The sequence below is a fragment of the Lissotriton vulgaris genome, chromosome 12 (assembly GCF_964263255.1).
Source record: "Lissotriton vulgaris chromosome 12, aLisVul1.2, whole genome shotgun sequence".
Classification (NCBI taxonomy): domain Eukaryota; kingdom Metazoa; phylum Chordata; class Amphibia; order Caudata; family Salamandridae; genus Lissotriton; species Lissotriton vulgaris.
The window spans coordinates 736,032,514-736,057,633 of NC_141700.1; the positions used below are offsets into that span (position 1 = coordinate 736,032,514).

The 25,120-nt window shown below is 42.7% G+C and overlaps 1 protein-coding gene across 1 annotated transcript in view; it reads left to right on the forward strand.

The window, feature by feature from the left end:
* Positions 1–25,120, forward strand: part of LOC147678444 (vomeronasal type-2 receptor 1-like) — a 109,086-nt gene that overhangs the window by 54,160 nt on the left and 29,806 nt on the right. The window contains exon 5 of the mRNA XM_086945630.1: positions 8,165–8,392. Within this exon, the coding sequence (XP_086801756.1) occupies positions 8,165–8,392 (228 nt within the window). The remainder of the gene's footprint in view (positions 1–8,164; positions 8,393–25,120) is intronic.

The following is a 25,120-nucleotide window of genomic DNA, read 5'->3' on the forward strand; positions in this document are numbered from 1 at the left end:
ATTGGTGTTGAATAGTCAAATCCAGATTTTCTTTTTCCTCAACTGATTCGTACATTTAAGCAGCACCGCTATAAAAACAATAATAAACCCAAACTTAATATCATTATCTCGGGTTTACAAATTAATTAACCAGTGGTCACTTGCCGTTAAAAACTCTTACCCAGCTTCAAGAGCAGTCGAGAGGCGTTAGATACATTGTCAAACTTTCGAAAAAGGAAGACGGGGTATTGTTTCAAAACCCTTCTTCACAGATGAACACTAGAAGAAAGGGAAAGAAAACACTTTTAATGACGGTCTGCTCCGACGGGTATGGTTCTCCCTAAATCTAGAAAGCGGTATGGCAAGGCTTACCTAACTTGTTCAGTTTCTTTCTTCCAAATTACAACCACAGTTCGCGTCTTCTTACTCGAGCCGGTAATGAGAAACTGTCACCTCATTGAAGTGGTTCCACAGGATTAATGAACATAGACGTTGTGCCAACGTGGTGGATAAACATTGTCGCCATCTTGGAGTGGTTATTTTATCCTGCATTTGGAAAGTAAGTTAAAAAACGGGCCAAAACTAAAATAAATATTAACCCCTCGATGTTAAGAAACATGGTCCATTAAATTACATGTGGAGACACTGCATAACAAGGAAAAAACTGCCTAAATGCAGAATGAAGAGACAGGCACTGTAGTAATTAAAATCCCCACCATCTTGGAAAGTGGTTTGCAAACCTATACAATATATCAAACAAGTGTTCAACATTGTAAAATAGGGTGCAAGGGCACATATCCATTCTTTTAATCCTCACTGTAACCAATTGTAAACAGCTGACATAATTCACAACATAGAAACAATACAGAACATAATTTAGTACAACAATATATACACATCTATATGTACAACAAGATATTGTAATATCTGAGACATAGGATGTTATGTATACAGTATAATGCATCTGAGATCACTGATAGGAATTACATTCAGTCTAGACTATACAGAATACAAAACTATACAACATAGTATTGTAATGTATGATATCAGTACTCAATATAGTACATATATGATTGCTGATAGAGACTATACAATCAGGAGGGACACCTGTCTGTTAATTTCCTCCATTTCATTCAGTCCAGACTTAACAGTGTCCAAAAGGTGTATCCACATGCACTCTCTTTTATTCAGGACCGCGCCCAAGTCTCCTCCTCTAGGGTTAGCTCTAATCTTTTCAATAATCCACCATTTGAAACTGTTTGGATCATGATTAAACCTAGTGAAATGATCCACTAGGGGTGTCCCCTGTGTTCTGCAGCGTATTCTGCTGGTATGTTGGAGGATGCAACATTTTATCCTTTGGATAGTCTGTCCGACATATAGAAAACCACAGGGGCACTTGATAGTGTAGATGACCCCTGTGGTGTTGCAATTACTGTGATTCTTTAGGGTGTAAGTTACCTCGTTATGTATGAAACTGATACAATCTAAAGTTAATGGGCAAGCCTTACAACCTCCACATTTGGTGTGTCCCAACACCGGTGTAAGGCCCCACAACGTTGTTTGACTAGCTAGTTGTGGTGACTTTAAAAATGATTGTACCAAGTAGTCTCGAATATTTTTGCCCTTCCTGAATGCGTGTAGTGGAGGCGGCATTCCCCCTAATTCATCTTTGACTAAATGCCAATGGCGATTTATCAATTTCTTTACTGCACTACTTTTAGTATTGAATGTTGTCACACACACAAGGCGTTCAACGCTTTGCTCTTTTGGCTGTATGTCCAACAGATGTTCACGGTGATTATGCCAGGCACGCTTCCGTGCCTTTTTCAAAAGTCGTGATGGATAACCTCGTTCTAACAGTCTACTCAACAGTAGGGAGGACTCATCAAAATAATCCTCTTTTTTGGTACAGTTCCGCCGCAACCTCAGAAATTGCCCAAATGGCAAATTGTCCCTGAGGTTGTGGGGATGATGACTCGTGTATCTGAGGAGGGTATTCCTCTCACTGGGCTTTCTATATAGGGTGGTGTATAGAGTTCCAGCTTCTGCCTTGATCTGAATGTCCCAAAAATTAATGGACATATTATCCGATTCTAGAGTGAACTGAATATCTTGTGACCGATCATTGAGCCAGCCATGAAACATTGATAACAGGTCTTTACTACCCTCCCATATCAACAGGACGTCGTCAATGTATCGAGCCCACAAAGATATGTGATTCTGGTAAGGGTTGTTTAAGTTGAGAACAAATTCCGATTCATATTCACTCATAAAAATGATAGCCAGGTTGGGCGCAAAGCTTGCCCCCATGGCTACACCCCTTGTCTGGATATAGTATTTATTTTGGAACACAAAGAAGTTCTTTGTCATTGCTATAGTGAGCAATTTAATGATAACCTCAGTAGAGACTCTATGGGGTGCTGATCTCTGGTTGAGAATTCTTTCCATGCATACTAAGGCCGACTGTTGGGGGATGTTGGTGTAAAGGGATGTAATATCCATGGTTACTAACAGAGAGGTGTTGTAGTCGTAAGTCCGTCCTTCAACCAACTGGATAGTCTGGGTGGTATCTCGCAAATATGTAGATGTGGCTGTGGCTATTGGTTTTAAAAAGAAATCTACATATTTGCAAAGAGGCTCTAATAAAGAGCCGCACCCCGAAATAATAGGCCGACCAAGTGGATCAGTCATCTACTGAAAAAAGACCCTACAAAAGAAATCAGTCTTCTCATTAATAACATCACAAAAACTGCTTTGGATGAGGTCTTAATAAACAAGTTGGAGTATGAGTTTCTAAACAATAAATATCCTCGAATGCCAACGATATACACCCTCCGTAAGGTGCACAAACGGATGACTGATCCACCTGGTCGGCCTATTATTTCGGGGTGCGGCTCTTTATTAGAGCCTCTTTGCAAATATGTAGATGTCTTTTTAAAACCAATAGCCACGGCCACATCTACATATTTGCGAGATACCACCCAGACTATCCAGTTGGTTGAAGGACGGACTTACGACTACAACACCTCTCTGTTAGTAACCATGGATATTACATCCCTTTACACCAACATCCCCCAACAGTCGGCCTTAGTATGCATGGAAAGAATTCTCAACCAGAGACCAGCACCCCATAGAGTCTCTACTGAGTTTATCATTAAATTGCTCACTATAGCAATGACAAAGAACTTCTTTGTGTTCTAAAATAAATACTATATCCAGACAAGGGGTGTAGCCATGGGGGCAAGCTTTGCGCCCAACCTGGCTATCATTTTTATGAGTGAATATGAATCGGAATTTGTTCTCAACTTAAACAACCCTTACCAGAATCACATTTCTTTGTGGGCTCGATACATTGACGACGTCCTGTTGATATGGGAGGGTAGTAAAGACCTGTTATCAATGTTTCATGGCTGGCTCAATGATCGCTCACAAGATATCCAGTTCACTCTAGAATCGGATAATATGTCCATTAATTTTTTGAACATTCAGATCAAGGCAGAAGCTGGAACTCTATACACCACCCTATATAGAAAGACCAGTGTGAGGAATACCCTCCTCAGATACACGAGTCATCATCCCGCAACCTCAGGGACAATTTGCCATTTGGGAAATTTCTGAGGTTGCGGCGGAACTGTACCAAAAAAGAGGATTATTTTGATGAGTCCTCCCTACTGTTGAGTAGACTGTTAGAACGAGGTTATCCATCACGACTTTTGAAAAAGGCACGGAAGCGTGCCTGGCATAATCAACGGGAACATCTGTTGGACATACAGCCAAAAGAGCAAAGTGTTGAACGCCTTGTGTGTGTGACAACATTCAATACTAAAAGTAGTGCAGTAAAGAAATGGATAAATCGCCATTGGCATTTAGTCAAAGATGAATTAGGGGGAATACCGCCTCCACTACACGCATTCAGGAAGGGCAAAAATATTCGAGACTACTTGGTACAATCATTAGTAAAGTCACCACAACTAGCTAGTCAAACAACGTTGTGGGGCCTTACACCGGTGTTGGGACACACCAAATGTGGAGGTTGTAAGGCTTGCCCATTAACCTTAGAATGTACTAGTTTTATACATAACGAGGTAACTTACACCCTAAAGAATCACAGTAATTGCAATACCACAGGGGTCATCTACACCATCAAGTGCCCCTGTGGTTTTCTATATGTCGGACAGACTATCCAAAGGATAAAATGTCGCATCCTCCAACATACAAGCAGAATACGCTGCAGAACACAGGGGGCCCCCCTAGTGGATCATTTCACTAGGTTTAATCATGATCCAAACAGTTTCAAATGGTGGGTTATTGAAAAGGTTAGAGCTCACCCTAGAGGAGGAGACTTGGGTGCGGTCCTGAAGAAAAGAGAGTGCATGTGGATACACCTTTTGGACACTGTTAAGTCTGGACTGAATGAAATGGAGGAAATTAACAGACAGGTGTCCCTCCTGATTGTATAGTCTCTATCAGCAATCATATATGTACTATATTGCGTACTGATATCATACATTACAATACTATGTGGTATAGTTTTGTATTCTGTATAGTCTAGACTGAATGTAATTCCTATCAGTGATCTCAGATGCATTATACTGTGTACATAACATCCTATGTCTCAGATATTACAATATCTTGTTGTACATATAGATGTGTATAAATTGTTGTACTAAATTATGTTCTGTTTTGTTTCTATGTTGTGAATTATGTCAGCTGTTTACAATTGGTTACAGTGAGGATTAAAAGAATGGATATGTGCCCTTGCACCCGATTCTACAATGTTGAACACATGTTTGATATATTGTATAGGTTTGCATACCACTTTCCAAGATGGCGGGGATTTTAATTACAACAGTGCCTGTTGCTTCATTCTGCATTTAGGCAGTTTTTTTCTTGTTATGCAGTGTCTCCACATGTAATTTAATGGACCATGTTTCTTAACATCGAGGGGTTAATATTTATTTTAGTTTTGGCCCGTTTATTAACTCACTTTCCAAATGCGGGATAAAATTACCACTCCAAGATGGCGGCGATGTTTATCCACCACGTTGGCACATCGTCTATGTTCATTAATCCTGTGGATTCACTTCAATGTGGTGACAGTTTCTCATTACCGGCTCGAGTAAGAAGACGCAAACTGTGGTTGTAATTTGGAAGAAAGAAACCGAACAAGTTAGGTAAGCCTTGCCATACCGCTTTCTAGATTTAGGGAGAACCATACCCGTCGGAGCAGACCGTCATTAAAAGCACTTTCTTTCCCGTTCTTCTAGTGTTCATCTGTGAAGAAGGGTTTTGAAACAATACCCCGTCTTCCTTTTTCGAAAGTTTGACAATGTATCTAACGCCTCTCGACTGCTCTTGAAGCTGGGTAAGAGTTTTTAACGGCAAGTGACCACTGGTTAATTAATTTGTAAACCCGAGATAATGATATTAAGTTTGGGTTTATTATTGTTTTTATAGTGGTGCTGCTTAAATATACGAATCAGTTGAGGACATTGAAAATCAGGATTAGACTATTCAACACCAATATACAGGTACATGGTATTAATTTCTCGTGTTCATTTGAATACCGCCTAGAGAATACGATCCTGGTGATTTTAACTGTGTTCACCTTTCCATAGGTTACCATGTTTTGGCCCCCTTTTTCGAGTGATTCTTTCTGAGGGCACATAACCATGAAGGTAAACCCTTTTATATCCTTTAATTTCCTCTACGCAGTGTAACAGTTGTGCCTTTACCTCAGGTCCTCAATAGAATGTATTATATTCTTCTAGGAGGACGTTTTCATTAAATGAAATCACAATAAGAGAATCCTTATAGAATCTTCTATCAACGTCAGGGTAAGCAATGAACCCCTGCCTTCCATTCGTTTTTAATCAGTTCACTTATGAACCACAGCCTATTTAGACCATCTTTTTGTCCCATAGGGTCATCCAACATTATATGGTTGCCCGCCTTAGTCCTGATGAAGACTCGCACGGCCCAGGCTTAATTCACCGCGGGGCCAGAAGTCGAGTCGAAACGTCGACGCTTTTGCTGATATTTGACCTAGACCTATATACCCCCCTATTCGTGCATTTGATTCATTAATTATATAGGATTGCTGTAATAATTTGAAAAATCTAGTTGAATTGATTTAGGGTCAGGTCTTAATACAAGGATGACTATTGATCCAAGGTCAATTGCAAACTGTTTTTATGTCACGCTCTTTGCAGTTTCCTTCTTTTTCTTTTTCACCAATTTCACTTCACTTTTTTATTTTTGCACGCTTCCATTGGGGCAACCATCATGACCTACATGTATTGCATAAGAAATTTATTATGGCTAAGAGTGGTAGAAAATGAATAAATCACCACTGATTTCGTTTTGGTTGGCTGTTATTTTTGTTTTTTGTGAGACTATTCCACTATTTGAACTACGAAATGTTGAATAATTGCGACATTACTTAATATTAGTCTTGGACCATTGTCTATTAATGCTGCTGAATACCCAGGTCCCGGACCTTTTGGCCTACCCCATTTCTATTAATGGTCAAAAGAACGTCCAGTACAGGCACGGAATCCGCGCCGCGCAGGCGCGCCGAGCGGGCCGTGACGGAACCGCTCCGTCATCAGCACAGCGCGTCGGTGGCTGGTGACGGAGCGGTTCCGTCATCAGCATTGGAGGGGTTAACCAGCCTATATCGGAACCTCCAATGAAAGCGTCCTTCAGAATGATACATTGGGAACATGATGGAATGTTTTATTCACAACACATGCTCTCTAAGGAAAATAACCAATTGCATCAAAGTGTGCTGTGCAGTGCTCCGTGAAAACTGGGGGGAGAATAGTCTCACAGGGGGACACTGATTGGGCGGGAGAATGAACAGGAGCAAGATGAGCAGAACACCAGAAATTGCATCCGTAAAAATTATGTCACTAATGAAAATGTGTCATAACTAAACTACGTTAATTGTCACATTTCTAAACATTATACTTAAATCATTTTAAGTGCAATGTCATGAATTAATTGGCTGTGATTATAGTTATCATACAGATCATTAGTAAATGTACAGGAATTCTATAGCGCAAATCACCGAGCAGTTTCTAAGCGCTTGCTTAGGGAACCCGTCCTGGTATTCCCCTGTGAGATAACCCCAGCAGGGTATCCGCAAGGTGAAAGCCAGGCATCCCGCTGCGAGGGGCCGTTGTGGAGATTAAGCAAGCTATTGCCCAGAGTCGCAGAGTGTGAACCCGTGAATCGAGTAGGCACCAGAGCGAGAATTGTCGAGTCCATGGACATTTTAGGACTCAAGACCCCGCCGAGCCGGGAATTGAACCCTGGTCCCAGGCTGACGTCTGCTTCCAGGTCTGCCTCCTCTAACCAGTGAGCCACACTTCTCCACTGTATGCATAGACTATTTGTCTCCCAAAGTTGCATATTAGAAATAAAACTTTAACAACACTATGAGAAGCAGCCAGGGCCATGACTGTGTCTCAGTATCATTGTCTATTTGTGTATTACCTGGATGCGTTTAGAAAGCACCACCAAGTACTCCCACAAGTTGTACACAATTGTTATAGATATTATGCATTTTGTGCATTGTGTCCCTGCAAATAAACATTGTGAAGCTAAACTAAAGGCTTTTTCTTTAGTATGGTGAACCGCCAGATCATGATTGGCCTTCACCACAGAGGAGAAAGTGCAGAGGTTTGCATGTTCTTCATTAACCCAAGAATCATGAAATGGTCAACGCACTTCACACAAACAGCACTATGTTGATTTTTATTGCTCAGGCAATGGATAGCATCTCTTGTTTATTGATATATGGTTGTATGCTATAATTATTAGGAGCATTTACCCCTGATACATAAATGTTAAACAATATCAGTTTTCCATGGTTCACAAGCACCACATGGAAGGACATGTTTGAACAGAACTGTGCACACTGGAACAGCTCATGTCTGTCTTGGATATAGAGTATGGGGGCAAATTGCTGTTTTTTAAAAAGTGTTTATGTCCTGGATAATGTACAATCAAATTTAATGCCAGAAATAGCTTGCAATAAATGGGCTTCAACAATACAATGTATACACGTTGGAAAAGTGGTAACAGCAAAAATTAGCTGAGTCTGAGCATGTTTACCACACATTGACTCCTTCCCACATCTTCATGCATGAGGCACCATTTTCTTTTTCCACCACAGCTGCTCCACTACATGAAGAAGGTCCATTTCAAGAACAAGGTTGGTGAGGAGATATCCTTCAACAGTCAGGGTGACCCCCCTGCACGGTATGATATCATTCACTGGAAGGTGGCACCCGATGGAACCATGCAGTATGTGAAAGTGGGACATTTTGGTGACAGAGAATCTGAGGGGCTGGAGTTGCACATCAACATCAGCACCGCCCAGTGGAATGCGAGGTACAAAGAGGTACAACATGAATCCATCATTGGCAATGCAGCTCAGTAGACCGTCCAGTTTACAGAGAAATGAGGAAATTACCAGCACTGAATTTGTGTTCTAGCTGTAAGGTTGGAATGATACGTGAATACCATTGTGGGATTGACCAGAAAGAAAGTGGAAAATGGTACTGATAAATTTGGAGTCTTTATTCTTAAATCTACGGAGCCCCGCCCTATCTCTCATACGCTACCCTTCACATTCTCTCTCTCAGTGATTGTAAATAGCATCATGGAGCAACACAACAAATGAGGTAGATTTATTCCACATAGGAACTCAAAGTATATGAGCTTGGTGTCATTGGAAGGATGGTGGGGCTGGGGTGAGTTAGGTGAAGTTCAAGATTTACATTGGCTCTGATTTCAATTTTACACTAGGGAGAGCAGAGCCATGATGCAGCATCAAATGCCCCACCCATGTGACTCTGCAGCCAAATGCATTTCTCAGGCGTTGGCCACAGAGGGAGGAGAGAGGCAGTCGGAATATTATTGTGGCCCCGGGTCATCACCAGGCTTGCTTTTTCACCTTATCTGAAAGGCACTGATACAGGCTTGTGATCTCTTCTTCAGATCACCGACTTTGGCAACAAATGACCTATCATTTTACTAACAAGGTTGGCACTGCTGAGTAGGAAATGGAGTGATTAACTGTTGCAGCCTTCCGTCTCTTCAAGTGTCAGTAAAACCCCACCATGTACATTTTAAAATAACTTCAGACTGTCATTTTTTAATATACATTTATTAATTGTTCAAGTATAGAGCATATCCCCAGATTGTATACATCAACAGCAGAGCGGTGAGTCAAACACAGTATCATAGCTCAATATACATGATATAACAATTGACCCATCAAAAGACAACAATCTTACCACGTGTGCAGATATGACATACTCTGCACTGAACCCTATCGTAAGTGTGTCACTCCATGTATCTGTAGGTATTTAACATGTTGGTGGGGTGAGCGGTGATCACATCATTGCAACTATTCTGTTCCAGGTCCAAGCTGCTTCACAGAGGACATAAGACAGGACATAAGGTGTCTCATCTAAGTTGCAGATCTTCCACCATCCTCTACTGCGCAGTCTCCTATGGACTGCCAACTCAGCCGTGGTCCATTTCCTCAGTTTGAAAGGTCATCTATGTATCACCTTTGCTGAAAGTGACTTCCACGCCATTGCGATACATTGCGCCGCTAAGATCAGTGCTATAGAAAGCCACACACGGGGTGTTGCACCGTTACAACGCAACTTTTACAACGCACTACCATTACATCGCAACTTTTACAACGCAAATACCATTACAATGCATGCCATTACAACGCATGTCATTACATAGCAGATACTATTACAACGCATACCGTTACATCGTAAGTATAGGTAAGTATATTATTTTTATTTTATTTTATTTTACATTATTTTATTAATTTAATTAATATTAAAAATAAAATAAAATATTAATATATTAATTTAAGTAATTTTGGGGTATTTTTAGGTTTTAGGGCTGGGTTTGGTTTTTGGGGTACAGGGGTATTTTTAGGTTTTAGGGCTGGGTTTGGTTTTTGTGGTACAGGGGTATTTTTAGGTTTTAGGGTTGGGTTTGGTTATTGGGGTACAGGGGTATTTTTAGGTTTTTAGGTTTTAGGGCTGGGTTTGGTTTTTGGGGTACAGGGGTATTTTTAGGTTTTAGGGCTAGGTTTGGTTTTTGGGGTACAGGGGTATTACGACTTAAAATAAATTACATTAATTAAATTAATTTAATTAAATTTAATTAAATTAATTACAATATTTACAATAAAAAAATAAATTGATTTACATTACTTAAATTAAATTAAATTAATTACTTTTTTAATTTATTCTATTTATTATAATTAAATAATATTTTTAAATTAATTAAATTACTTTAATTTTATTAAATTAAATTATATTAAGTATTATTTTAATTTTATATTAATTATTTTTATTGTAATAAATTACATTATATTATTTACTATTTATAAATGTATTATATCCCATTAATTATATTATATTAAATATATTAAATTTATTACAATTTTAATATTAATTAAATTACTATAATTAAGTTAAATTAAATTAATTACTGTTTTAATAATTTTTAAATTATATTTATTAATTTAAATTAATTAAATTAACTTTATTACATTTTTTAAAAAAAGATATACTTACCTATACTTACGATGTAATGGCATGCGTTGTAATAGTATCTGCTATGTAATGACATGCGTTGTAATGGCATGCATTGTAATGGTACCTGCATTGTAAAAACTGCGTTGTAACGGTCTGCGTTGTAAAATAACGCGTTGTAAAGACATAGATCCCACACACGGTAATGGTGGATATAATGTAGCACTTCAAAGGAGGTATTATCAGACACTGGTACAGGTTAGATGATTTTTCTTCACATGGGTGTACTCAACACCAACAAGTCTAATAGGTGCCACTCAGGGTAAGGTACACCACTACCCAAGGTATCGATAGGAACAAGGCACAGAGTGACTTGCTCAAAATGCACAAGAGACAAAACCCCGGCAGTCTAAATATTCTGTGTACAATTTACAAATACATTTTTAAAGCAATGAGAACATGGTAAAATTATGAGACAAACTTTCTATCACAGGAATTATATATACAAAACAGGATTGGATAGTTAGACAATGATTTATTTCCTCAAAAACAAGTACATTTCATTTCCAAAGTCTTAGCATTCACACAAAGGGCAGATTCTATGATGTTTTTAGAATTCCAGTTCCTTGTCTTTGTAGTATGAAAACAGCCAACGCCCGTTTCGTCCCCACCGTGACTTCCTCAAGGCTTGTATTGTAGTAGCTCAGGAGCATGAGAAATCGCTCTTGTATTGGCTCTGATGTCTCGAGCTATTGAAAATCCTTTGTCTTTATTCTAAACTTATAGCGGACAGAACTAGGAACAAGTTAAGATCTGCTTTATGGTTGTCATCCGACCAAGAAAGGTCCAGATCGTTAAGATGTCATAGTAAAACCATTCGGAATGTAGAAATCTTTTTCTTTGGTTTGATCTGGAGACAGGATAACTCCCAGTAATTCGGGTACTGTGATAAGACCCTATAGAAATTGTCGAGGCAACCGCAGCAGCCCGCGTCCGTCTGTTTCCCACAATGTGCGGGAAACGGACAGACGCGGGAAACAGACGGACGCGGGAAACAGACGGACTTGTAGCAGTACAAGCAGTCACCACATGTGGGGCTGGAAAGCGGAAAGGCCAGAAGAGGATCAAAGCGTCTGGCAAAGAATCTGCATTGCTGTGCTATAGGAGGACCAGGCCTATATCAGGTGATCCCAGGTTGAGGATTCAGGTGAAAAGCTGGTCACAAAGTCCATGTTTCATATGCCTTATATCACTCGGCCCAGCTCACACACTTGTTGGCCAGAGAAGCATCAAAATCCAGCCATGAGAACAACAAATACGCTCTTAGAGTTGCGGACCCACAGCCAACAGCACCAGAAGCAAACAACAAGGAGCAATTCACATCTGAGGGGGCAGAAAAGGAGGGGAACCCCTCAAAATCTGTGGAAGGCAGGCCCAAGTGCTCCAGTACATCGCAAAAATGGAAGAAGAAGGGAAGGCCCACGTGTCCTCTGGGCGCCCCAATTATGGGACTGTAACATCTCATCAAGTGGGTAAGTGAGCAGGATAGGGTACTTAACAGTCAGGCCATTAGTTGTTTCTCTATCTCGTGCTGGGGGCCAGCAGTGCAAAACATAGACACAGTCTGGGTGCCTATGTAGGCCCTTTAGGATTTGGGCCTCAGACCCAAAATCCGCCTCTCTACCCATGGCTGTGCTCCTCACCTTCAAATGGATGCTGTTGTGCGACTCTGCCCCGGGGCCACCCCAAGAAGCTGCCAGGTCCCACACTGGGTGACACTGACGATACTCCACAACCCCTGGGAGCGAGAGGTGGCAGCGGGTCACTCAAGTCGGGATGAGGCAAGAAAATGAAAAGCAGGGTGGGCTGCCATGGCACAAAGCCGCAACCAAAGAGCCAGGTGCCACACCAGCAAGGCAGCCGCCAAGGCCCAAGAGTCGCCCAGGCAATTCGGAGGATGGAGAGTGGGTCTGGAGGCCTCACATATAGGGACAGTCAATGGAGCTGTTGGCCCCTGCTGCCCAGAGTGGCAGATGGTGATCAGGAGACCATGCCAATCATGTGATCCCAGAGCGTTCCAAGTCGTTCAGATAAGGTGGAGAACAGACACTGTGGCCCCTGTGCCAAAAATTGCCCCCTTGCCCGGACACCCCTAGCGCCTACCAGGAGAGGAGGTCTGTCTGCCCACGCTGCTTCTCTAAATCCATGTTGGGTCTCTGCTAGGGTGGGTGCGTTGGAGCAGTCCACCACCTACCCCAAGATGGCGGTGTATTGTTGTTTCTTGTAAACCGACAGTGGGGTGAAGAGCAGATCTGCTCCCATTAATGGCGGTCGGAGGCCCGATAACAATATGGGTCCGCCATTTTGGGTTGTCCCAAGAGATTCGGCCGCACAGGCCCATGCCGTGTCAAGGGCAGCTGATTGCACCACCCATTATGTCTGACAAGGTGTGGGGTCTACCGCAGGACATTCTCTGGATCACAGAGGGCAGGACATTGAGGTAGATGGCAGCGGATGGTGTAGGGGTCCAGAGCACTCTTAGAGTGCAACCACCGTCTTGACGTCCCAAGCCCCGATCCACCAGTTAATACATTTTTTAAGTTATATTTTAGGAGTGGATTGCTGGGGTTTTTGGGGGTAGGGTGGGAAGTTCTCTAAGTAATAATTCATTATCAATTCATTATTCAATTATTAGTAATGATGCTCTATTACTTACTAAGGTAATTGTGTTATAATGTTTAATTTTAGATTTATGGTAAATGCGGGCTGATTGGTATGTGGGAGTATGGTGTGGAAATTTAATGAAATAATAATTCAATAACAATTTTTTTATAATAGTTATTTTAAAAATGTATACTTATTTAAATTGTTTAATGTTTTTTAATGTGTGTATTTAATTTTTTTGTGAACAGTTTTATAATTTTATTAAATAAATATTTGTATTAAAACATGGTATGTGTTTGAAGTGAAGTAGTTTCCTTACTGTTGCAGCTACTGGAGTACGAATTGCACATTTTACCCCTCCTGCGTCCAACGCTTTCCATACTGTTACACAGATGGAAGTGTGAATGGTAAATTGTACCCTTCCTGAGTCCAATGCTTAACCAACTGTTGCACAGACAGGAGGAGGAATAGTATGTTTAATTTTCCTATAATTTAATAGTTTTGTTATTATTATGTATTTAATATATATATATTTATACATAGGATTTTTTGTAAATCATAATATATTTGTGATAAACTACATGTCTTTTATTGTTTACTTTGTATGTGCAATTAAAATGGAATTAAAAAAGTCCAATTTATTTGCTTCATTTTTTAATGTATTGTGTATATGTATATATAAATATATATATATACTTGTTATATTATTACATTAAAAACACTCCAAAATTATGATATCAATTAAAGTGAAAATTTCAGATAATAATTTTCCATTATATATGTGTGCATAAACATACAAACATATATATGTGTGTGTTCATTAAGTGTATATTTCTATATATTTTATATATTTTTTTAATATATTTTATTGACATTAAATTACTGTTACATATTATTATGTTTTGATATTAGTGTGAAAATATATATTTTTCGATATTTTTGCACTTACCATTATATGTATAGGAAAACAATATTTTTGTGATCAATATAGTTGGCTCAATATTTTGGCAGCACACTATTTATGTCTTAGAAATTGTCTCAGTGAACCCACTGTGTTTAGTATAATGACCTACATGGCATCCTTCCACCAATCTCTGGGTGAAATTGTCTCCCATGGGAATGATACCACAGTGCAGCTTAGAGATGAGTTATGGCTTCAGAGCAATCCCCCCCAGTCAACGCCACATTTAAAGGGGCCACCGATGAGTGGCATTCCCTGTCAGACTCCAAAGTCCTCCTCATCACATTCCTGAGGGCAGAGTACGAACTGTTCCTGCCCCAGCCCATATTCCTCTGTCAGTGCCCTAAATGCATGCAGGCCCTTAGCGGGCATCACACCTGCCTATGTTTGAATCCCAACCTCCTCCCAGTCTTTGGTCCTGTATATTCCCTATAGACCCGCACATTCAGGCATTGCCCACAACAGGAAACTGGGGGCTAAGGGTGTAGACTGTGCATTGCTACAGGAACTGTTCCTGCCCTAGCCCATACTCCTCTGTCAGCTCCCTAAAGGCATGCAGGCCCTCAGAGGACATCACATCCGCCATGTTTAAATCCCAACCTCCTTCCAGTCTTAGGTCCTGTATATCCCTCATAGACAGGCGCATTCTGTCATTGCTCACAATGGGAAACTGGGAGTATAGGGTGTAGACCACGTCTTGCTGCAGATATAGCACCTCCATATCTGCAGAGCAACACACAACAGTACACTGCATGTCCCGCCGAGATCAGGGACTCCAAAAGTCTGTGGAGGAGGGGCCGTCCTTCCAGATCGTGGAGTACACACAGATACTGTAGCCGTGATGCAAGAGCCAACCACTGCGTTGGCCATTGCAGCTGTGCAGCCACATAGTACAACTCATAGCATGGGGCACCCAAACCACTGTCATCTAGTGGCATGTATAGCTTACTGAGAGCCATGTGTCACCTACTGTTAATAGTTTTGTTAGCAAACTTTGCAGGTACTGGAAGAAGGCTTCTTCAGGATCATTGGGATGGCTGCAAAGAAACACAGCAACCTAGGTAATACCAACATTTTGGACACACCAATCCTACCAGTTGGTGACAATGGTAGGCTGGTCCAGAAAGAGAGCGAACGTCAAAGAGATAGCCATGCTTTACCCAGGTTCACTTTAAACATGGATGCCTCTTCATGATACCCCTGAACACCCAAGTACTTCAAGTTGTCAAACTGCCAGGGCAGCCTCTCTGCGTTAGTGAGGCATACAACTCAAGCAGAACACAGCAAATCATCTGTGTGGGTCTCAAGAAGCTGGAGCAGTTTGCTGCTGCACGGAGGTTTGATCTTTCAAAGATCCAGGCATTTAACTCTCTTCTGAATTCCTAGAGCGATGGTGGGGTCCTGAGGTGCAGAGGAAGGTTGTTCCAAGCATTGGCTACCAGGTGCAAGAAGAAATGTTATGATCGAAGGTATCTGGTCAGTTGGTGGAGGGTCAGTAGTTTGTTGAGGTATGCTGGTCCTTCAATTTTTCAGGGCCTTGTAAGCACGGGTCAGCATCTTGAACTGGCATCTTTTCTGAATTGGGAGCCAGTGTAGTTTCTTGAGATTTGATATGATGTGGGTCTTTCTGGGGAATACAAGTAAGAGTCTTGCTGCTGAGTTCTATTGTCTGAAGTCAAGAGGCGTGCAATGATTCCTACATAGAGTGTTTGTCACTAGTCCAGTCTGCTGGTGATGAGGTCCTCCTGTAGGGTGAGAAATCAGGCAGATAAGACTACTTTAACTTGCTTCTCCATGCATAGCTTGCTGTCCAGGATGATGCAGAGTTTGCAGGCATGGTCTCTTGGAGCGGGGGGGGGGGGGGTGGGGGTGCCGAGCTTCACGGATCACCATGTGTCGGTCCATAACGAGATGGTGTTTCCAAAGATGAGAACTTTTTTTCAGTGTTGAGTTTGAGACAGGTGTCCTTCATCCAGTCCACGATGTTCATCATGATTCTGTGGAAGTTAGCTTTAGTGGTGGAGGGATCTTCGGACACTGAGAGAATGAGCTATGTCTGATCAGTGTAGGTGATGATGTTGAATGTGTGTGCTCTGACAGTGGCGGCCAGGGTGCCATGTAAGTGTTGAAGAGGGTTGGGCTGCGGGACGATCCTTGTTGGACTCAACAGATGATCTTCTTGTGCTCTGATGTGAACAGTGGGAGGCGGATCCTTTAGGTTCTGCCAATGAGGTACGAGGTGATCCATTTGATGGTGTTTCTTTGAATCCTGAATTGATGGAGTCTGTTGATCAGGATGTAGTGGGAGTCAGTGTCAAATGTGGCTGACAGGTCCAGGAGGATGAGGGCTTCTTTTTCCCTACGGTCCAGGTGGACTCTGATGTTACACCTAGCTGCGATCAGTGCTGTCTTGGTGCTGTGATTAGCTCGGTATCTGGATTGGATGTGGTCCAAGAGGTTGTTTTCTTCTAGGTGTTGGGTGAGTTACTGGTTGATTGCTTTCTCAAGGACGTTTGCTGGATAGGGGAGCAGGGAGATGGCAGTAGTTCTTCATTTTGACCTGGGTCGGCATATGTTTTTTTCAGGAGGGGGCTCACTTTAGTATGCTTCCAGTCGTCAGGGAAGGAGGCTGCAGTGATATAGGTGTCGAAGACCTTCCTGAGCTCATCATCAATTCTCTTGCTTCAGAGGTTGAAGATGTTGTGGGGGCATGGGTATGTGGGTGCTCCAGAGTGCACATAGTTTTTGAAAGAGATAGTGTCCTGGGTGGTGAGGACTTTCCTGTAGGTGGGAAGGTGTTCTGGGTTTGTGTTTGTCTGTGTGAGCTGGTTGATGCTGTCTGCAATGGAGGGTTGGCGTTCGAAGTTTTCTTACATGGAAGAAGTATGCGAGATTGTCGCACAGTTCCTGGGAGGGGAGTGATGTCATTCTTGGTGGCTGCGGGACTGGTGAACTCCTTTAAGATGGTTAAGAGTTCTTTACTGTGATTTTACGCTGCCTTTGATGCGGTCTTTTAGGGCATTCTTCTTGGTTTCTTGCGGGATGCGGTGGTACTGGTTGAGAACAGACCTGAAGGTGGTTTGGGTCTTCTGTTTTTTTACTGGTGAGCCACTTCCTTTCAAGTTGTCAGCAGTTGCAATTGGTGGAGTGCAGTTACTTGGTGAAACAGCTTGCTCTTTGCTTAGTTCTTTGATCCTAGCTGTCTTGGCAGGGGTGATGGCATTGGCACATTCTGTGATCCACTGGATGAAGCTCTTAGCTTTTTGTTCAGGGTCATGTATAGATCTGGGAGTTGTGAACGGAGAGTGTCGTTCCACTGGTCTGATACCTTTTTCCAGTGTCTTCGTGTTGAGCTGGGGGTTATGGTTCCGGGGTAGGTGGATCCTGTGATGGTGAAGTGTATGCTGTGGTGGTCAGACCAGGTAAGTGGTGTGGTGTGGATGTACATGGTTGTCTCTGTAGGTGCAGATGGGGTCAACCATGTGTCCTGAGATGTGAGTAGGGTCAATGATGAGCTGCTAGCTGCCGATGTTACTCATGCTTTCCAGAAGGTCGGTAGAGTTTGCGTTGCTGGGGTCGTCGAGGTGGAAGTTGAGGTCCCCCAGGAAGATGTAGTGCTGGGAATCAATTGCAAGCGGGCGATGAGTTCTGTGATGGTGTTTAAGAAGCTTGGGCATGGTCCTGGTGGTGTGTAGGCAAGGGTGCCTCTGATGGTGCTTTTCCCGTCTGCATGGAGTTGGAAGTTGAGGTGTTCCATTACTGGTGTTGGGTCGTCAGGGGATGCATGCAGAAGATGGTGTCTGTGTAGATGATAGCCATTCTGCCTCCGTGCTTATTGGTTTGGCCCCAATGTGTTATCTTGTGACCTTCTGGGATGACAGTGGTATAGTCTGGGGCAGAGGTGGGGTTTTGCCAGGTTTCTGTAAGGAAGATAATGTCTGTGGTGAGGGGGGAGATCATGTTCCAGGTCTCCCTGGTATGTTTACTGAGTGAACGTGCATTGAATAGGATGCACTGGGCTTGCGCCGTGGTGGTCTCAGTTGATGTAGCAGGTGTGGCTGCATTTGCAGTGTTACTGATGTCATTGACTGCTTCGGTGTTGAAGGCAAGGTCACAGTGTGAGCAGAAGAATGGTCCTCTGGTGGTGTGTGGGGATATTTGGAAACAGTGGTTGTTGGTGTGTTCAGGGTACAGGGCTCAGAATTCAGTGGTGTTGTATCTTCGTGGGGTGAAAGAGCTGGGTCCCTGGCAGTGGGTGCGGTCCAGGCGTGGAAGGTCACAAATGGGGTTGCCTTTGGTACAGCTTCGCAAGCCAGTGGCGCACCCAGCTACACTGCGGCCTCTATTAAGTAGGACCTGGAAGGGGCGCAGAGAGATGTAGGTGGGGCTAGGTGAAGGGTGGGAAAATGGGAGGCAGGTGGGAGTGCCAATAGGAAAAACAAGGCAAAAGCATCGGAAAAATTAGGGAAAAGCAGGGGAATGTGTTGAGATACACAGCGGAAAGGAGTAAGAAAGAAATACAAATGAGGCAGAAAGCAGCAGGAAGCACTCAGAAAAATGGGGGACAGGAAGGAGAAAACAGTAAAAAAGAGGCAAAAGGCAGGAGGTGGCACTCAGAAAAATGGGGGGAGAAGGGAAAAACAGTAAAAATAAGGCTGAAAGCAGGAGGAAGTACTCAGACAAACAGGGGAAAAGAAGATGAAAGCAATATAAACGAGGCATAAAACAGGAGGAAGACCTCAGAAAAAGGAAGGAGAAAGCAGTAAAAACAAGAAAACAAAGCAGGGGTGAGCAATGCAGCAGCACGGAAAAGCTCGACCTGGGGCCAGTACCCAGAACCGTTCTGCTTGCCCCCTTAATTTTTTTCAAAATACATCAGACTATCTAGTTCTTGCCTCTGCAGGGTATCAATCATAGGAATATGGATCCCTGCTAAATACGCCCTTGCTGCAGCTGCTGCCACTATCACATTATCCGCATAGAAGCCCTTGCAGTACTCCTCAAAAGCCACATTAATCTCAACCTGTGAGTTCACCATGCACCCAGATCTCAAACGGAGAGCCACAATTGGGCATCCCGAGCATTCCATCTGAAGGAGCCAAGCCAGTAGACGGGCAGCTTTGTCCCCCTGTTCATGCTGCCTCTGGAGATATGAAACATAGTCAAAGTGAGATAGCCTGCTCAACAGTGCTCTGCATTCCTTCTGCAAACCCCGTAACCCCTGACTGTCACTCAGGATCACTGCGCCCTCTCTTTCAAGCACTCTAATGCGATCTTCAATCGCTAGTACATCCGATTAGAGACCCCTCCACACCCTATTCACGGTTTTCAAGCACATTCCTTGTAGTACAATCTTGAATGCCTTCCACTTATTCAGTGGTCCAGAGGCCGTCACCTCATTATCCTTAAAATAGTTCTCAATACCATCCAGTATTTGAGCGGTGGATCCCACATATTCCAGTGCAGGAGTAGGCAGTCACCAACTGGGAATATCAGAACTTCAGGCTGTCATGTAAGTCACTTGTGCCACCAGTGAAAGATATGCAGAAATCTAACACCAACATCTTTGGGCTTTAATCAAGAGAACATGTACCTCTTCGTGCTCCCAATAAGGAACCCAAGAGTATACCAGTTTCAGTTAGTGGTTTGTCTTAGGCATTTCTGGGTGGGTTTCCAGGGCTGGAAGTGCAGAGAACATCAGAAACTAGACAATTTGAAAGCAGGGGTGTAACACAGACCCCTGCAGTCCCCGCTCTTCAAAGGGGCCTCAAACCCATCAGAGGGACACATTAAGCCCAAGGCCAATGGATATTGCATATGTGAGATATGGGAGACTCATAGGCCCCTCATCACATTCTGCAGAGGGTGTGCCATCATTCTAAATTAAGGGATACAAAAGGGGTTGATGGACGGAGCATTTGAGCAAATCAAACACTCACCCCCAGTCAACTGATCTGGGTTTAATCCATAACCATTCTTTAGCTCACTCCGCCACCCCAGCTCAGACATGGCCACATGCAAATCAGTCTCACCCTGTGCCACACGGGAACAGTCCAGCCCGAACTGCCAAGCCATGTCTTTCCTGGACCGGAAACAAGCATCCTGGGACCGGTTTCGGGTTCATAACCCTCATCAGCCAGGCTATCTTGAATCCAGTGGCAAAGTGAGCAAGGGACTCACGTCTGAGCATACCCTGCCAACTTAGGGCGAACAAAGGGATACAAAAGAGGATGATGGACGGAGCGTTTGAGCAAATCAAACACTCACCCCCAGTCAACTGATCTGGTTTTAATCCATCACCATTCTTTAGCTCACTCCGCCACCCCAGCTCAGACATGGCCATATGCAAATTAGTCTGACCCTGTGTCTCATGGGAACAGTCCAGCCCGAACTGCCAAGCCATGTCTTCCCTGGACCAGAAACAAGCATCCTGGGACCGGTTTTGGGTTCATAACCCTTACCAGCCAGGCTATCTTGAATCCAGTGGCATAGTGAGCAAGGGACTCACGTCTGAGCTTACCCTACCAACTTAGGGCGAACAAAGGGATACAAAAGGGGATGATGGATGGAGCGTTTGAGCAGCTCAAACACTCACCCCCAGTCAACTGATCTGGGTTTAATCCATCACCATTCTTTAGCTCACTCCGCCATCCCAGCGCAGACATGGCCGTATGCAAATCAGTCTGACCCTGTGCCTCATGGGAACAGTCCAGCCCAAACTGCCAAGCCATATCTTCCCTGGACCGGAAACAAGCATCCTGGGACTGGTTTTGGGTTCATAACTCTCATCAGCGAGGCTATCTTGAATCCAGTGGCAAAGTGAGCAAGGGACTCACGTCTGAGCATACCCTGCCAACTCAGGGTGAACAAAGGAATACAAAAAGGGGATGATGGACGGAGCATTTGAGCAAATCAAACACTCACCCCCAGTCAACTGATCTGGGTTTAATCCATCACCATTCTTTAGCTCACTCCACCACCCCAGCTCAGACATGGCCATATGCAAATCAGTCTGCCCCTGTGCCTCATGGGAGCAGTCCAGCCCAAACTGCCAAGCCATGTATTTCCTGGACAGGAAACAAGCATCCTGGGACCGGTTTTGGGTTTATAACCCTCATCAGCCAGGCTATCTTGAATCCAGTAGCAAAATGAGCAAGGGACTCACGTCTGAGCAAACCCTGCCAACTTAGGGCGAACAAAGGGATACAAAAGGGGATGACGGACGGAGCGCTTGAGCAAATCAAACCCTCAACCCCAGTCCACTGATCTAGGTTTAATCGATCACCATTCTTTAGCTCACTCCGCCACCCCAGCTAAGACATGGCCATATGCAAATCAGTCTGACCCTGTGCCTCATGGGAACAGTCCAGCCCAAACTGCCAAGCCAAGTCTTCCCTGGACCGAAAACAAGAATACTGGGACCATTTTAAATTAAGTCACTACTTGAAAGAAGAGTGGGAAATGCTTTCAGAATTAAAATAACACACTTGAATAAGGGAACTCTGGGAAGCCAGTGGGTAGGTGAAAATGTTGTAAGAATTTGGTTGGTAACATTTTTACTAAAAGAGGCATGAGGACTTTCTTTATGTAAGAGCATGAATTGTTGGTGAAACAGCAGTGGAAAAGTGTGTCTTAGAGGAATTGCTAATTGGGTGTGCCTTAGTATTTTCTAACCCTGGGCGTAGTTTGTGTAGTAGGGCTACACGTAGCTACGCGAACTGCGTAGTGCGTTAGGGAAAATGCTGTTCGCACTGCTTGCACAGTGCCGAATGCTTGTGTGCACTGTGCAATCATTGCAAACCGCATCTTGCACATTGCAAGCGTCGTTTTCTGCCGCTCGAGTAGATTTGTACTCAAGCGGCAGCTTTCTCAACGTGGACTGGAAGATTCTCATCACGAGCGGTCGTGAGCATACGCAATGAGAACCTGACCTCCCCCCGTTGAGAATCTCGCTGGGAGATTTGTTTTCCACGCTCATGATCGGCAACTTGATGTTGCTGATCGCTAACGAGGAAAAAGTCTCGGCGGGATGTTAGTTTGCTCGCTCGCGGTCATCAACTTGACGTTGAGAACCGCGAGTTGCAAAAAATGCCCGCTACGCTACGCATTTTTGCACTGTGATACGTGCAATTCTCGCAGGGCGTAGTTGCGCATACTACACACACTCTGCGAGGTAGCATAGTCTTACACCCAGGGTTAGTATTTTCGTGCTAGATTGAGAAGAGCAGCTGGCATTTTATTTTCCCCTATGGATCTTTTTGTTTTCCTCTCTATCATTTAAGGGTTGCATGTTTTTATGTAAACTCCTAATCCACTGCTCACGGGCATAACTATACGGACTCTCCAGAGTAACCTTCATTGAACAACAAAACTGACACTATGGGCCTCATCTCAGGTGCCCCAGAGGAGTAGTCATAATTTATTGTAACAACAAAATATAATAACCAGGGGTTCAAATTAAGCAGGTGCACTTACTACATCAAAATCTTCATGTCCCGAACAACACCACAACTTTTACCCCCAGAAAATTCAAATATGTTTTACCATATAACATATACTAAGAAAAGTAGACTTCATCGCGCAAGGCAATTACCAAGTGTGATAAAATCCACACAACTAGGATTGTTGACCCTGTGCAAACAGGCTTGTGTGCAGTGGTTGGAATTTTATGGCACACGTCTAATTAGACCCTGAAGGATAATAGCACTACACACACCCACCATAAAGTGTGGGAGAATGCAGGCCTGTGGCAGGTAAAATCATGTTTTACGGTAGTAAAGATTGCCGATAGGCTAATGGGTCACTTACCTTTTGGCCCTCTTCTTAGCCACGGCCCATATCGTATAGGAGAGTATCTAGCAGTACCAACCTATGATCACATGCCACACTGATCTCATGCTTTAAGTTTGCATTTATTTGTAACAATATGTTGAGGAATCCTTTGGAAGGAGGCTTAAATCCAAATCGCAATTCTCAATGAGGATAAAGATGGACCTACATCTAGTAGTAGCATAAGGCCAGGTATTCGGCGTAGGTGTGCCATCTTGTTGTTGATCTTCTCTGTACAATACCTGGCAAATCCACCTCTGATAGTGAACAGCATTAATATCATGTTAACAACACAAATGTTTTCACAAAAATATTCTGATGACAAGAATATTATATGACAGAATATTGCAGGTTAGAGTATTGTACTTTTAAGTATGTATTTCTTTTTGTTTTTTAAATAGTTGTATTCATTACTTTATAATGGTTTATGATTTTGTGTACAATAAGTTAATAATATGTTATATGTTATTACAAGGCTGTCCTGTATTCGGTTTAAACCAATAATAGCTGATAAAACTCAATCGAAAGCAAAGTAGCCCTCACCAGTGTAAACACTGAAAAAACACCTTCACAACCACAAACTAAATGCCATTCAAAGGTAGGACAAGTTGAGTGAAAGAGTAATTTTTATCCTTTCATGAAAATTCCAATACAATGTAACTTTGTTATACATGCAACTGCAAGAAGGACTGGGCTAACAATATTCTGCTTGAGTTTTGTTGTTTAGGGATGTCACTAAAATATTGTTTCTTCTTTCATTTGCTTTTTTTGGTTTTGTGATCTTTGGTCTAAAGATGCAGGGTTTAGAAGCATGTTTTATGTCTAATTTAAATAGTTTATAAACTGTAGAGAATCAGGAAATATCAAAATCATATTTGATATTTTGGCTATGTTTGAGTTTTTTCACTGATATGTAAAATAGCTGGTTTCATAAGATTATTTCCCAATATGTAGCATCACATTTATCCACAGACAGAGAATGGGTAAAACCCTTTGATACATTAGCCCCCTTTTCTAGCGAGTCAGTATTGATAGTTGGTGAATTGCCAAACACCCCTGGCTTTAAACATTCAATGCAAGATGTAGTGACAGGTATATGTGAAAAGGCTGCTGTCCCCAAGCATCTGTGATATTGGTGAAAACATGACACCAGAGGTTGGAATGCAGTTTCACTTGGAATGCTGCTTCAAAATGTTCTTACCAAGTTCAATAAAGATTGAAGTGATATAGTTTATATTTGCAGTAATTTAGCTACGTATATGAAAAAGGTGCGTGATGACCTGTCAATACTCATACCTGAGCTGAAGGGCTTCCCTGTAAGAGATCCTTGCCACTTGCTAGATAGTATGCTGAAAGAAGTTTTACAATCTTCAGAATTAATGAAGAATGCTATTGACTTTGTAGTCCATTTCGGTGCACTGTTTCGTTATGTGTGGTAACTTATTTATTATTATTCTTTAAAACATTTGTTAAGCACATAGCTACCCAAGGGCATCCCAGCACTGGAAACAGTGCAAACACAGAGACTACCAAACCAAGTTAGGAAAAAGCCAGGTATTTCGGGCTTTACGAAAGGCCAAATGATTGGGTTCAATACACATGTGGAGGGAAAGGGAATTCCATAACCTAGCCTCATAATATGAAAACAGACGTCCACCACTTTTTGCACTTTGAATTCTGGGAACTAAGGCAAGGCGGAGGTCATCCAATCGTAGACATCTGTTCGCTCGATAGGGCAGAATGATGGACCGGTTAATGGACGGTCCCTCCCCTGGTAGTGTCCTATGAGCAATGCAGAGTGCTTTAAAACAGATCTAAAACGCCAATATTTATAATTTTGTGCTTTGTGTGGCATCAAAGAGAGAGTCATCCCAACTGTGTCAGTTAACTGGTTGTTCTCAGTCCTAAAGGCCGTGAATGCTACATTATCCATGTGGCGACGGTTTACAGAATTTTTGCTTAGTGGTGATGCCAAAGGCAAGAAATGCAAGGATCTTTGTTGCATATTGATAATGGGATGAAAAGTACACTCTACTGCATTCTTAGATTTTTACAGGAAAACATGGGTGCTGTAGTGAACATAATCAAAAAACTAGAGTGTGAA